This window comes from Solea solea, chromosome 13, assembly GCF_958295425.1.
Source record: "Solea solea chromosome 13, fSolSol10.1, whole genome shotgun sequence".
Classification (NCBI taxonomy): domain Eukaryota; kingdom Metazoa; phylum Chordata; class Actinopteri; order Pleuronectiformes; family Soleidae; genus Solea; species Solea solea.
The window spans coordinates 8,639,649-8,655,659 of record NC_081146.1 but is presented as its reverse complement, the minus strand read 5'-3'; the positions used below and the strand labels follow the sequence as shown (position 1 = coordinate 8,655,659).

The 16,011-nt window shown below is 38.6% G+C and overlaps 2 protein-coding genes across 2 annotated transcripts; both read left to right on the top strand.

The window, feature by feature from the left end:
• Positions 1-832: 832 nt before the first annotated feature.
• acbd7 (acyl-CoA binding domain containing 7) lies at positions 833-4,182 on the top strand. The gene is made up of 4 exons (XM_058648200.1): positions 833-1,010; positions 2,713-2,830; positions 2,926-2,988; positions 3,529-4,182. The coding sequence occupies exons 1-4, from the start codon at positions 999-1,001 to the stop codon at positions 3,600-3,602; spliced, it is 267 nt and encodes an 88-aa protein (XP_058504183.1). The 5' UTR covers positions 833-998; the 3' UTR covers positions 3,603-4,182.
• A 735-nt stretch (positions 4,183-4,917) lies between these two features.
• On the top strand, positions 4,918-15,989 carry crot (carnitine O-octanoyltransferase). The gene is made up of 17 exons (XM_058648198.1): positions 4,918-5,057; positions 8,578-8,700; positions 9,600-9,724; positions 9,826-10,007; positions 10,137-10,261; positions 10,347-10,455; positions 11,891-11,984; positions 12,122-12,247; positions 12,381-12,482; positions 12,743-12,826; positions 12,911-13,018; positions 13,132-13,262; positions 13,366-13,489; positions 13,582-13,660; positions 13,757-13,850; positions 14,472-14,591; positions 14,829-15,989. The coding sequence occupies exons 2-17, from the start codon at positions 8,586-8,588 to the stop codon at positions 14,947-14,949; spliced, it is 1,839 nt and encodes a 612-aa protein (XP_058504181.1). The 5' UTR covers positions 4,918-5,057; positions 8,578-8,585; the 3' UTR covers positions 14,950-15,989.
• Positions 15,990-16,011: the final 22 nt, after the last annotated feature.

The window sequence follows — 16,011 nt, the reverse complement described above, 5'->3', positions numbered from 1 at the left end:
TCCTCATGAAAACCTGGTCCTAATGGGAGAGAAACTCTATTCTGAGTAACTGGTTAATTTTAGGGCTAAGAATTAAATTGTTGTTCGGTTAATTTTAATACTTTACACACTGGTATAGTGAAATTAGATTAAGATGGAGCAAGAGGTCACTCTAATTATTATTTTTGTTATTTGTTTAATTTTCTATGCACTCCGGTCAAAATTCGGCTCCGATCACATACCCAGGTATATACAGTAGAACAGTATTTCTGATTTTCCACCAGAGGAAGGAGTTAGGGATATATAATAATGTCTATGAGTGTCCTTTCTGCTGTACAAGCGTGTGCAGAGCCGCGTATAGGCATAGGTCATATAGTCAGTCGCATATGGGGCGTTTTAAGTTTTAGAAGTAAAAGTATTAAAAACATGAGGAGTTAGGATTGAGTCATGGTGGCTCAAGCTGTCTTTCAACTGGAAGGTTGTGGGTTAAATTCCTGGCTCTGCTGGTCTATATGTGTCCTTGAGCAAGACATTTAACCCCATGTTGCAGTGTGTGAATGAGTATAACAGATGTGTGAATGTCAAAACTTTTATAACCATTCCCTGTTATTTATTACTATACAGAGTGTTTTTGTTTCTTTCTTTCTTACAAACTTTACTTTCAGTGTCCGTACTTCTACACTTCACTGTTGTATTTACCATACTATATAGTGTTTTATTACCTGTTTGTTATTAACGTAGGACATTTTGACCTTGTGGGGACACAAGGCACTTAGTTGTGATGGTTAAGGTTAGGGTAAGGGGCTTAGGGAATGTATTATATCTATGTGAAACCAGTGTGTGTGTGTGACAGGCAGCCAATCAGCTCCTGCACAGAGCTCTGTTCCCTCCTCTTCCTCTTCCTCCTCCTCAGGCCTGTGTGTGGAGCTGCAGTCAGTGACAGAACAGCTGCCCGGTGAAGTCTCACAGTCCGCAGAGGCACATTCATCTGAACTACGACAAGTCTGCAACCTGCTAAAATGTCTCTTCAGGTAAAACATTTCCTCCTGCTGTGTTGCGTCATGTTTTCGGTTGTTCTGACCGCAGATGTGTGATTATTATCATCGATGTGAAATGAATAGCGGTTGTAGCGGTCGCTTGCTCACGCCTTCTCATGGCGTCATCCATCTTTGAGGGTTCATGAGACGAAAACCGGGTGTGAACCGTTCAGCTCTGTTCACTCTTAATTGTAATCTGCAGATTATTAAAGATTACTGAACAAAATCAAACGTAAGGTGTATATAAAAGCAGTATTACCTAAAAACATGCAGGTTCTTATTGGAAATCATTTGAATAAAACATGTAATAGACATTTTGACTTAATATCTGCAGCAGGAACAACAGGAACAATATTCATATACATAAAAAGAGATGCATGTGCAGAGAAATTAGCACTATTTTTCAGCCAGTGTCCTCGGTAACAGGACAACTAATCGACAAAATGTCTCAGAAAACAAAAGTAATGTTGGTTCTGTGAGTGTAAAAATGAAAAATAGTAGCCTTTTTATTAGGATTGCACAACATCTGTATCGGCAGATATTGGCTTTAAAATGTAAAATGTGAAATGAAATGACAAATGACTACAACAAAATATTATGTTAATTTCACTACAGAAGACTAAATAACCTCTTTGGCACAGGGAAGTACGTATATAGTATGTCATATCAGTATTGGGCATTGGCCCAAACACTCCTAATATATCAGATATGGGCAAAAAGTCCAACATCGTGCATCTCTGCTTTTTATTGCAGTCATTCTAGGTTACGCTGGATAAGATATGAGTCATATCTTTGAAGTGGCTGCCAGATGACTTCATATTTAGAGCATACACCATTAGTCTGATGTTGAAATGAATCAGTTGCAATTTTGTGTTGGTGTAAGGACACGTTTATTGTTGAGTAAAGTTTTAGTCTCCTGGGCTAAAAGTGTTGCAAAGACCAATATAGTGACATGGAAGGGGTTACAAGTTTGTCTGTACTTAAAGGGTTTCCCATGCTCCATAATTATCTGTTGCGCAATGCTCCAGATCCAATTGACAAGTAGATTATTCAAACAGGCTCAAAAGCACTGGGGCATCAAATAACAGCCCATTGTTTTCCTGCAGCTTGAGCAACAATAGCTCTCCTAGGCTCCGCGCTATGAATGGAAAACTAGGCACCGATTTCTTATTCAGTGTTGTTTGTAACTCATTAATATGCACATTTTCATTACCACTTACTGGTATTGCAAACTCGAGTATCTACCAATATTAGTCTGATACAGTCATTTTAGACCATTTATGAACGTGTGAAGCTGTTAACAACACATTTGTGCCGAGACATTTCAAAGACATAATTCTCACAAAAAACTGTGTAACAATTATTGTTCTCCCAAAAAGAAGAAATGAACAGCCCAAACATGACTCGGCTAAAATGCTTTTGCTGATTTTTATTTACATTTCATGCTGCCTGTGCATAGTGAAGCTTGAGATATATAAGATTTTTACATTTTTATCTGTCTGATATCTGATCCAGTGATTTTGGCCAGTACTGGACCGATGCTGATTCCCATCCCTAATTTTCATACTCACTTTTACTGCACCAGACAGACAGCATCGGCTGGGCTCCCCCATCACACTTTGCAACCATGTGCTCAACAAAACTGCTGCAGTCTCGTAGGATTTAGTTGCCTGTGTCTCCTCTCTGTGACCTGCAGGCAGAGTTCGACAAGATGGCGGAGGATGTGAAGACTGTGAAGACGAAGCCCACGGACCAGGAGTTGCTGGACCTCTATGGGCTTTACAAGCAGGCAACGGTTGGAGATGTTAACACCGGTATGACTCGCTCCAGGATAACGGACTCACTTACAGTGCTGTTCCCCTACATTCTGAATGTTTCACCCCCTCTGTTTGCTTTGACAACACTGTAGATCGACCAGGATTGTTTGACATGAAAGGAAAAGCCAAGTGGGACGCCTGGAACTCCAGGAAAGGTAACATGGATTTAAAATGAAACATTTTACAAAACTTGTGATTTACTCTGTAACTACTGCATTTGTATCAGAAAGAGTTGAATCATACAATGATGAGTGAACTTTGGGACAAACTTGCAACAAGAGGACAAGTCAGATGTTGACCAAAGTGATGTAATATCATGCAATAGCTCCACTATGCTCAGGCTGTAAAAAGAGTCATTTTTCTGTGACAATGTCAGATGTGTGGATTGTTTTTTACACTGAAATAGGGGGAAATTAAAAGTTTAACAAAGTTTGAAACCACAATGTATTGGTTTCTTCAAACATTCACACATTGATATTGACTTATTATATAATGATGATTATTATTATTATTATAGTAATAATAATAATAATAATAATAATAATAATAATAATAATAACATAATAATATTGTGATAAAGTTGTTGGTCATATAATCCAGCTTGTTCCATTTGTTCTGATGAGAGCAGTAAATAATTCTCAGAATACATGAAAACCTTGACTCAAGCGTGTTTTTGTATTGACTTTGTGTTTCAGGAATGTCCAAGGATGATGCCATGTCAGCCTACGTTGCCCTAGGGAAGGAACTCATTGGCAAATATGGGATATAAAGCTGAATTAGCAGAATTAAAGCAAAGAACAAGACTGCATACTAACTCCAGTACTAAAACTGTGCTGCGCCTTTGTCATGAGTGGCCTTCTGCTTTCAGGGGCCATTCATGTCTATAAAAAATAATGTGAGATCTTAGGTTTTTTTTTTTGTTGTTGTTGTTATTTTATAGATTTACATTGATTTTTACATTTCATTTCTAACTAAGACATTTCTATGCATCTTCTGAGGCTAAATATGTTGAAACCACTAATTCGTACTTAATCTAATGTTTGGTGTTTATGCTTATGTGAGAGGGAAAGTGAGGCTTTTTAGTTTCCATGGTTTCACAAGACCAGAATATAAGAAAACATGGAGATGGACTATCGGCGTTGTCAGTTAATAGCTGTTGTGTGTGCAATGAAGTACATCCATCTTCTACCACTTTATCCTCCACATTAGGGTTGCGGGGGTGCTGTGCCGATCTCAGCTGACAGGGCGACAGGTGGGGTTCATCCTGGACAGTTATGGTCAATTTAGAGTGTCCAATTTACCTAATCCCCACATTGCATGTTTTTGTCCAAATAAAAGTTTGCAACATCCGTTTACCGGTCAACTCACTCTCATTGGTTATTGCAGGGTTCTGTTCACACCCCCAATCTCTGTTCAGTTGTAGATATCAAACATGTTTGATATTTACGATCCACTTTGTGGACGCATCAGTATGTTAATCCCTCACATTCCAGGATAATTTGGCAAGATAATCTGTGACACCCATGATTGTCAGAAGGGCCAGATTAGGACTGAAATCTGGCCAGTTATCCTCTAGTGTGGGGCAGATCTAGCTACTGATGAGATATCCTGGTCATTTTATGACTTGATATATAATACACCTCTTACATATAGCACTTTTAAACTAGATGATTCAAAAACACAAGTTCCTGAAATTAAATCGCTTCTTTGGCATTTCAAAATAACCAATAGGGCTGTATGTTGTCAGGCTGGACAGTGTTTTCAAGTCACAGTTGTAACCATTCATGATTATCCCGAGGAAGGAAATTCAGTATAATTTATTTATTAAGAGTGCTTTTTATCCAGTGCACAATACAATTGTGTATATTCCTTTCCTAGTCAATTGACAGATTAATAATTGGTAACTAAATTAAAAACCTGTCTGATAGTAACAACACCAGTTATAGTAGCTTTTAATAATGTAGGAAGCACTTTATATTCTACACTTCTACGTTTGGAGGAGGGTTCATTCCAGAGCAGCTTGAAAGTTGACCTCATTATTATTGCGAGGACAACATTCGCGCATGCGCAGTGTCATCCGCGTTGGCAGTGGGACAGCGGTTCAGTGGGGCAAAGGTGAGGACGCGAGGAGCTAGACGCTGAGAACACAACAAAACACACTTCACTGTCACTCCTGCTGCTGACTCTGGATGCCTGAGGTTTGGGTCAACATAACTTGAACAAGGTGAGCTGAGTTTAGGTGCAGTGTTTGAAAGCAAACACGGTGTTTGGAAGCATGTTATGCACACATATAAAACGCTGCAGCTGCTGCTATTGTTGTTGTTGTTGATGATGTAGATGGTGTAGCATTTGCCCATAAGCCGAGAGCTGCTAACACAGTGCAACAACTTCAAGTTAGCTAGTTCAAATGAAACCGTTAAATTATTAAGTAAGTATCGAGTAAAAACACAGTTTTCTGCCTCCAACGACTCGACCACTTTCTTCGTTTATGTCGACGTGATCGCGGATAGCTATAAGTGACACTGACAGCGTGTATCGAGTTTTTTGTAAAGTAAAATAACTTGTTTTCACGGCGCATTTAAAAATGCATATTCACTTCATATTTTTGCCCATGTGGCAAACTATCTGCAGTTATACTGGTGCTGCGTCAAACTCAAGTTGTACTCACTAGTCACTTTATTAGGTACACCTGTCCAAGTACAGGTGGAAACAGGGCCGACCCAAGCCTTTATGCTAAGGGGAATTTGACTTGGGGGCCCCCCTCCCACTGCCTCAGAGTAGCCAGTGCTATTATTGACTATTACTGATACCAGTGTAACACTATCAATTGCATTTATTGCAGTTGTGTTATTTGCACCAAACCAATGTGTTGTTTTAACCTTCAAGAGTTGTAAAGTCACAAACTGGTCTTGTACTAATTTGCACTTCGTATTCAAAGTGAAGCAGTAAGTGTGGTGATACTGAACTTGAATTAAACAAGTAAACCAGTTTAATGACATTGGTTTCTGATGTGCACCAAATTAGCTTGTGTCAACTTATTAAAACCAAATAACTTATGCTCAACACCATTTAGATATAGAATATATTTAAAGAAATCTAGACTTCTTTAATTTGTTAAATGTTTTTTTTTTCCTCTCATGGACTACTGGGGGCCTCCCCACCACCAGGGGCCCCCAAGCATCTGTTTAATTGGCTTATGCTCTGAGTGGGAATCACGGGGTACCTCACAATACGATAAGATATGCTATACATGGTCCACGATACCAATAATATCACAATACTGCGATTCTGTGATAAACAATATTTTTGAAGACAATCATACATCATGATGTCATTGTCTAACTGAAGAAAACAAAACCTCTGTGAAAAGTGCAGGATTTCTCTATTTATTTACAACATAGAGAATAATGTGCATAAAGTCTATGTAGTGAACGTGGATGGAGCATCTTTTAGCGTAGCTTTCTCCACCATTATCCTGCTGTAAATCCTCTTCTTCAGCCAGGTAACGTCCACCCAAGTTTCCCTCATTCATTACATGTCATCTAGCAGACGCTTTTATCCAAAGCGACTTACAAGGTAGTTGAGTACAATCAGCCAGGGGTGGAATTGAACTTGCAACCATGATGTCTTTGGCACACAGGGTACCGGTCTTAACCACTGAGCCACTCCACCCCATTCATTTGAGCAGCGCCACCTTGAGGAGACATGAAGTAGTGATGCCTGAAACATGAAAGAGACTGTCTGCTTTAGAGAGTCTGAATTTGTTAATTTAAATATTTATATTTGCCCTGGTGTATCGATTATTGTAAGCAATATATCACCAAATCCATATTTTGACCCACCCCTAGTGTTCAAATATCTAGGGCTGAAACAATGAATCGATTATTAATCTATTACTAAATTAATTGTCAACAATTTAGATAATCGGTTTGTTTTAGAATGAGAAGAATTAAAACAAGTTTTCAGATTTTTCAACTTCTTAAATGTGACTTTTTTTTTTTTTTTTTTGCTCCATATAACAAATAAATCATTCAAACTGAATAATGTTGGTTTCTGGACAAAACAAGACATTTGAGAACATCATCATTTGCTGGTTTGGAAAACACTAAATATTTTTCAAAAAATTTCTGACATTTTATATCGAACGATTAATCAAGAATATAATCGATAGATTAATCGATTGAGAAAAATAATCCTTAGTTCCAGCCCTACAAATATATAATCGACCAATCACATAACAGCATCTCAGTGCATTTAGGCATGTGAACCTGGTCATGAAGACCTGCTGAATTTCAAACGGAGCATCACAATGGGGAAGAAGAGGAGATGATTTAAGTGTCTTTTTATGTGGCATGTTTGTTCAGTATTTCAGTAAGTATTGACCTAATAGGACTTTCATTTATCATCATCACTAAGGCTTACAGACAATGATCTGAAAAAGAGAAAGTATCCAGTGAGCAGCAGTTCTCTTGTTGATGCCAGAGATCAGAGGAGAATGACTAGTCATATATTATAGTAAAGTAACAGTAACTAATAAAAATAACTACTCATGATACCAATACCGTCTCTGAATGAATAAAACTTCAAACTTTGAAGTGGATGGGCAACAGCAGTAAGAGTTCTGTGTACCTAATAAAATGGCCATGTAGCACAACATTTAGGCAACATAAACGTAAAGCAAATTTCAGCATCTAAGATAATATATTTTTGTTCTAATACCAATTAATAATCAATATTATCATTATTTTAAAATTTATCCAAATAATTGTGATTACCATCTTAATAGACACATTTCAGCCCAGTCTTCGGCCCACTTTCAATACCTCCATGGCCCACTCGCGGGTGACATTCTACACTTTGGGAGGTACTCTAAGCTGCTGCCTTTTTCTTTGTAACTAAAACATTGACAACTATAAAGTTTCTAAATGTAACACCTACATTGGAAGATTGGCATGTACAAGTTGACATAATTCCTTGAAAACTGAATGTATTACCCCCTATCAGAGCAGACTTTGTATGACCTCATATCCTATTTCTTTCTATCTAACCCTTTCTTCCTCTTTGTGGAAATGGAAAAATGTGAGCTGCCTTAGTTTGAATATACATGCACATACATTTGTTTCTGACTTAAAAATGCAAGATTAACAGATATCCATATGTAGAGAACTATACAAGGACTGAATATGAAGGATCTGGAAGTTCCTATAGGGGATTATTGGCACACAAGCACTATGACCTTTGGACACTTGAGTACAGGTGCTGCAGATAGTGGCAGCCCAATAAAGCAGCTCTGTCTCCCATGTTAAAATTTCTATTCTTGTTTTCTGTTCTTTTTAATAAAAGTAAATCTAATCTTATTTTATTTATTTTCATAATCGATTCATCTGTTGATGAGTCTCCCGATTAATTGAGTAATCATTTGGTCCAGAAAATGTCAGAAAATATTAATCAGTGTTTTTCAAACTTGGAAATTATGACGTTTTTTTTTCCCCACAAACCACAATGATTCAGTTTTAATGATTTATTTGTTATATGGAGCAAATAAACCAGAAAATATTGACATTTAAGTAGCTGAAAAATCAGAAAACTTGTTTTGATGATGAAGTGTTAGATGTTGTTGCTCATGCACAGGCATTTGCAGGATTTTGATGCCACAACCTGCAAAGTTTGATTCAGTCATACCAGTGATATAAAGTAATGTCACCCTCAGCTTTTTGATTGTGCAGCCTTTGTTTTTATTACAGGGGAAGAAATGGCAAATGTTTTGTCAGAGTCTCTGCCAGAGCAGACCTTTCAGTACCAAAGCAGTCTGCCACCCCTACCTGTGCCGTCACTGGAGAGCAGCCTTAACAAATACCTGGATGCAGGTAGGGTATACGTTTTGTACATCCTGCTGCTGGACAAATCAGATTATGGTGGGTTAGTTAGATAGTCAAGGTTGTCATTTTGAAATACTGAGTATGCCTGTTGGTCTCTTTCACTACTATGCAAACTTCAACTGTGAAAAGCTGCAGTGCAAAGCTTTTGGTAATTTTTGTTGTTATCATTCTGTCGCTGTAACATTTATTGTATAGTGTGTCATTCATCTAAACAGACTGTCAAGCAATACTATCACACCTGACTGAGGTCTGATAGTATTGTTGTGTGTATAAACACAGACAGCTCAGGGGTTTGATTAGTAGAATTCACTGCACTACTGTCACTACAGACTTTTTGATTTTCAGTCATACTCTGATCTGTTTGCTTTACTCGCTCAATGGTGTTTTTGTCTGCAGCTGTTTTGAAATAAAACAACTCACTTCCTTTGTGCAGCGTGGCAATGTCATGGGGTGAAATAAATCTAAACACCACAATACTGAGAAACAGAGAGAGAGTCATGTGGAGCTGATTTGTGTGAATGTATTTGATAATTGTTTGAATATAATGGACATTTGTTTATATTAAAAAGTTATGCAACACAGGGTTAAGTCACCTCTGTATAAAGATAAACACTGAACTGGCCAGTAATTTACTGTTCTACTGGGAGATTAATTGGCAAAGCTATATTAATGTATATTCATCTTTTGAAATGTAACATGCAACAATGTCTCCTCATATGTCTATATCTAATGTGGGTACATTTATATTTGTACAGTTTAAAATTAATTAAAATGATAGTTGTTTTATTATATAGAAAAGCCTGAGTGTTCACAGTGATCAAGAGCTTGTGCTGACTTGATTTAGACTGATTCACTGATTGCGCTACTACTTCTTTGTATTCTAACAGTTCATCCATTTGCATCAGAGGAAGAGTTTAAGGCAACTGTGGATGTTGTGAGGAAATTCCAAGAAGGTGTTGGCAAAGAGTTGCACCAGAAACTACTGCAGAGAGCCAAGACAAAGAAGAATTGGGTGTGTAATTCAGCTGGGAATGTATTGTTTTTGTCCTGCAGGAGGGAACGCTTTTTTAATCCTGGGTGTTCAAATTACTTGACTATTTTTTTAATCCCCAGTTGGAAAAATGGTGGTTAGACTCAGCATACCTGGAAGTCCGCGTGCCCTCTCAGCTGAATGTGAACTTTGCTGGTCCAGGGCCCTACCTGGAGCACTGGTGGCCTCCTGCAGAGGGAGTTTATCTTCAGAGAGCCAGTCTAAACGCATGGTTTACACTACAGTACTGGGACCTGATCCGCACGTGAGTCATTCTGTAGACAAGCTGTATTTGTTGTGGTCTGGCAACCATAGTTGGTCTTTTTTATTGTTGCTGTTTCAAAGTCACATATATATCTAATTGTGTATTATTTACTTCCTCTGGGTGATTTAGGGAGAAGCTGGCTCCACAGAAAGCTGGGAAAGTACCTTTAGATATGGACCAGTTCAGAATGCTGTTCTGTACCTGTAAAGTGCCTGGAGTACAAAAGGACACTATTTACAACTATTTTAGCACAGGTAGAATAAACTGGATTCTTATCTTCAACCTTCAGACACACCTAAACTGATAATCATGTAATGTGAATTTTCTGCTGTGTCATAGAGCGTGAGGGTCCGTGCCCCTCCCATTTGGTAGTGATGTGTCACGGACGGATCTTCACATTTGATGCGATTTGTGATGGACAGATCCTCACTCCTCCTGAACTGCTCAGGTATTTAATACTCAGAAGTACAAACACACACCTATTCTTCTTGTCTTTGTTATTTCCATTACCATTATTAAAGAAATATGTAAAGAAGAGTAATGGGAGATGTTTTTTTTTTTGTTTTTTATTTCCAGCAAACGGAACAACTGAACAAAAAAAAATAATGCAATAAAATGTACTTGAACTAATGAACTAATTGAACTAATGATGCATGTAGCACCACTAATGTTGCTATCAGACTAATGTTGCTATCAGTGGTGCTACATGCATCACAATCAATAAATAAAACCTCCATATATCACAGGTGATCATATCAATATAAATTGAATAAGGGAAAAGTGGAAGAAAAACTAATTAGTACACATTGCCCAGCTGCCATAATTGCACGGACCCTCCAGTTGCACAACAGACAATATTGCACAGACAATTAACAGCTTATTGCACTTATAGCACTAATATGTAGAAATAACGTTATATAAAAGCATCTGGGGCCTCATGTATAAAAGAGTGCGCAGCTTTCATACTAAAAGACGGTGTACGCACAAAATTCAAAAAGTGCGTACGCAAAGAAAATCTCAGATTTATAAAACCGTGGGTACGCCAAGTCCTGCGCACCTTTTCTTTATACATCCCATCAAACGTGAAACTGATCGGAGGTGACTGAGTAACACACCACGCCCCTGTTCCATCCACAAATTAATATACAAATGACTCTAAAACGCCGTCTCTGACGCCTTCTTCCTAAAGAAAAAGGACAAATGGGGCAACAAAGAAAGAGGGAAATAAAAGAAAAAGAAGGAAAGTGCGAGATCAACGCATCAATTTATGATGTATAAATCTGTAAAAATATATTGTTTTGTGTGGCTGAGCATTGATAGTTGATCCTGTTCATGTTTTTACTGGCATAACATGTAAGTTTAGACATGACTTATCCGTGTGAGCTGAATTTGCAGATCATTTCAACAATCTATAAGTGTCACACGTCATCATCTACACACATTACGCACAGAATAAACAGACAGAGCTCACAGAGTTACTCCATGTAACGATTCATTACTGTCACTGAGTGTGCTGTGGAAGCTGGGGAGGGAGGAAGAGGGAGGAAGAAGATGACGGCATCACCTTTCTCTTCAGATGAAAGGCGCAGCGGTGGTGGAATAACTTTTTTGTAGTTATTTCGTTATCGTATGGATTAAAATGGGATAAAGAAAATGTTCTACTCAACGTTCAAGTCCCATTTTCTTATAACAAATGAGTTCGTAACTTTATTTTGGAGCGTTTAAAACATTAGAGACTGACGTGTGTTTTGGAGCGTACGCACGGTTTATACGAGGCCCCTGGTGTACCTTGCAGATCAGCGGTGGTCTCACTGTGTCACAGAATATGACAAATGTAAATAAGAGTAGCAGTGAATGAATGATGTGCATGTTAACATGCGCAGGCAGCTGAGCTACATAAAGGAGCGCTGTGAGCGGGAGCCAGAGGGAGAGGGAGTGGCTGCTCTCACCTCAGAGGAGAGGACTCGGTGGGCAAAGGTGAGGCTGCTCAGGTTTGGAGATGCCTTTGTGAATTATTTGTGAGTAACGCACAGTATGGATTGCCTTCAGGAAAGACTCTCCCATGATAAAAGCACAGCATTTGGTCAGCACTTATCTGTTTACTGTCTCTGCAGGCCAGGGAGCATCTAATAAGCATCGATCCACACAACAAGACCATCCTTGAAACAATTCAGAGCAGCCTGTTCATCATATCTCTGGATGAAACCAAACCCTACTCTACTCCAGAGAACTACACAAATGTACTAGCTGCTCTCATTTGAATTATTTATCACTGCATGAGTCTCTGTTGTTTTGTTTTTTCTTTTATCTTTCTTTCTTTTTACAAGAACTGTGTCTGATTTTTATTTTTATATTTTTCTTTTCTAAACACAGCTTACTCTTGAAGCACTTACAGGCAACCCCACCATTCGATGGGGTGATAAGTCGTACAATGCAGTCGTGTTCTCAGACGGCACTTTTGGATCCATTTGTGATGTGAGTTTGCGTGTGTATGTTTTATGATAGAAGGATTTAGAGACTGTGCAGCTCTGTCCTTTTCTAATGGAGTAGTCATTCACTTTGATAGTCATGATAATCTTTCAGTACAGTTTCATCTCCAGTTGTAGAAACCTTATTTGTGGTTATATATACATGCTAGATACATGTTCTGGTTGAATAAATGTGTGAAATCCTCAGAACATATTTGTTAAAAGGATAAATAAAAAGATGAATAATCTAATGTGATTGTTTTGCAGCATGCTCCATATGATGCCATGGTTCTGGTGTCTATGTGTTGGTATTTGGATCAGCAAATCAAAGCTACAGAAGGCAAATGGAAGGTAAAGCTGACGATGATATCCTTCTGTAAAAAAGCTGAAGTGTTTTTTTTTTCTTTTAACATATTGATGTCTTTGATTGTGTAGGGCTCAGATGCCGTCAGACCAATGCCCCTTCCTGAGGAGCTGGTTTTTACTGTGGACAGTCAAGTCCAGCATGACATCAGCCTGGCCAAAAAGCAATACATGGAGACTGTGAGTCAGCACCAAACTACACTACAGAACACCTGATACCTGTGTCTATTATCTGTATCTGTATCTTATCTATTAAGCTGTTTGACTCACACTCTCTGTTTTGGGCGTTACAGGCACAGGATCTACAGATTTTGTGTTACGCTTTCACTGCGTTTGGAAAAGCAGCCATCAGACAGAAGAAGCTACATCCTGATACCTTTGTTCAGCTGGCAGTGCAGCTGGCTTACTACAGAATACACAAAGGGTATAGACTGGTTAAAAAGTTTTGTCCATGCCTTGACTGAAATTTGAAGCACATGAAGTGAATGAATCTGCATTTCTCCTCTTTTTCTTTTTTTTGCTCTCAGGCCAGGAAGTTGCTATGAGACTGCAATGACTCGCAAGTTCTACCATGGCAGGACGGAGACGATGAGACCGTGCACCCAGGAGGCTGTGAACTGGTGTAAAGCCATGTTGGACCCAACATGTGACGTGAGTGTGTAATTCTGTGTATATCTCACAAAAGAAATGTGTGAATCCAGTCGTGTTTTTTTTGACATGGTACATGAACATCTTTCCCTCAGGTTAGCGCCAAGAGGAAAGCCATGCTGTTGGCCTTCAAACGACACAACACGCTTATGGCTGAAGCCCAGGAAGGACAAGGTTTTTATACACATCTCTGTTCATTAGAACACTCATCGTGAACAATAACTCATTTGTTTTTAACATCAGCTCCTGCTATTCTGTGACACTCGTCAGGTTTTGACCGACATCTCTTTGGTCTGTATCTTATTGCCAAAGAGGAGGGACGTCCCACTCCAGAACTCTTCATGGACCCACTCTACACAAAGAGGTAGAGTCAAACAAGAAATTTAGCCCTTTCATGCATAGTGGTCACTACAGGGGACAACTATTCAATAGCTATATTCTTACATGGTGGTGTTGATGGTAGAGTTGCACACTAGCCACCACATTGGAGCTTTGTGCATCCCCTCCATGCACTGCCACCCACTGGACAGGTAGTGCAAGTGCAACATAAAATTGTGTGAGTTTGGGTTAGGGTTAGGGTAAACAAAAATTGCATGCTGTCTCCTGCAGTGGACATGTGAAGAACTCCATGAAGAATGTTTTTTTCCTTGGCCAAAGATGTATGAAAACACTTCTGACTATTTGAGCCTATTTAGCTGAAAGACATGCTTGTTCTCCTGGGGTTTTATTTAGCAGATTTAAGTAAATGCTGTGTCCATTGCACTGATCATGTATCAATATTATTGACAATAGAGTGCAGAGTTGCTGTACACCATTTAAAATTAACAACATAGAATTTTAATTAAATGGCAACCAGGGAGTGACATAAGCATATTGTTTGTCTTTGATTAAAACCGAATTTTGGATATATTGTAGATGACAGGTTTTGTTAGACCATTGCAGGTGTGTCTGCTGTCGTGTAACTGGGTTGTGTTTTTGTGTGCAGTGGTGGTGGTGGTAACTTTGTGCTGTCGTCCAGTCTGGTTGGATACACCACAGTTCTGGGAGCTGTGGCTCCCATGGTGCACCACGGCTACGGCTTCTTCTACCGTATCAGAGATGACAGGTACTCATACCCTCAGCAAATGGTTTCTTTGTTGAGTATTAAAACCTTAGTGTGAATCGTTCCTTTCATCAGATTAAACCTACTTCAAGGCTGCTTTTGTTCACCAAGTTATACTGTATATAATTTGCTGGGTTCTGTGCAGTTGGATTCTGATACTATAACACAGCAGGGTTTAAATGAATCATGTTCAGTTTTCAGCAGCTGTAGTTAAAACCACTCTGTCATTCTTCCCTCAAGGATTGTGATATCCATGTCAGCGTGGAAATCCTGTCATCAGACAGACGCCTGCACACTGTTCAACAACTTCTCCAGCTCCATGCACGAGATGCTTCACATGGCCACCACGTCTCAGCTTTGAGGACATGGAGAAGCTGAACACATGAGCTCATTTGCCTAATACCTCTTTCCTCGTTTGAGCATTAACATACTTACAGTTCACAAACCCTCAGCTAATAGCCAGCAATAAGCAAAAGTCATGTTTGTTCTCAGCACAGATCAATGCAAAAGCAAAGAAACACACAGTCAGCTGTGACTCTTTTCTTACTATGAAGTGATTATCCGGGTGTACATATTTATCCTGTTATCAGCATTTATGAGCATATATTTTAGAAGATGGTGTTTTTCCTTAGTGGGTAACAAGTTAACAGACGCTGTTCTCTTGTTGTTAATTATGACAAATAACTGCTGGTTTTGTTGATTCATGGCCTTACATTTTAAGAAAAGACATTCTCAAATTAAATAGCACTGATTGTTTCAGTTTTTCTTAATTTGACTTCCTGTGAAAGTCCCCACTTAATGTGCAACAACCTTTTCAACGTTTGTGAGGCAGATACTTTAGGTTGATTATGTGTCGATACAAGATTATTTTTATTTTAAACCACTGTAATGTGTTTGTATAATCACTTTGGCTCCATTGAGTTCAGGGTAGGTTTACAGGTTTTCATGTGTTTCCATCAAAAGTCTGTGAACTAGAATTTATCGCTTGGACTGTCACATGTTCAAGTGGGTTGAGGGTTTGATTCCTGGCTCTTCTAGTCTTAAAGCAGTGTGTAACCCCAAATTCCTGGCAGTGTGTGAATTGATATAAATACTATCTAATGGAACAGACACTGCATATCCTATATAAGCATGTATTTGAATGGCAAAACAGAAGCCAAAGTGCTTTAATTACTTAATACTTAAGTGTTGAGTAAATATGCACTATTTAGCATTTACATTAGGCAGGAATCTCTGAAAGGCCTGTGTGAAAGGAAACACTTACAATAAGCAAAAACTGTTATGACTCTAACAGAAAATTATAACATTTAATAATTTCTGCTACATCTAAAGCCTTAATCTGTGATTGACCTGTAACTATGATTAAGATGAACTGAAAAAATTAATGTGAATATAATTGTTTTTCTGAATGAAAACAAGCTCA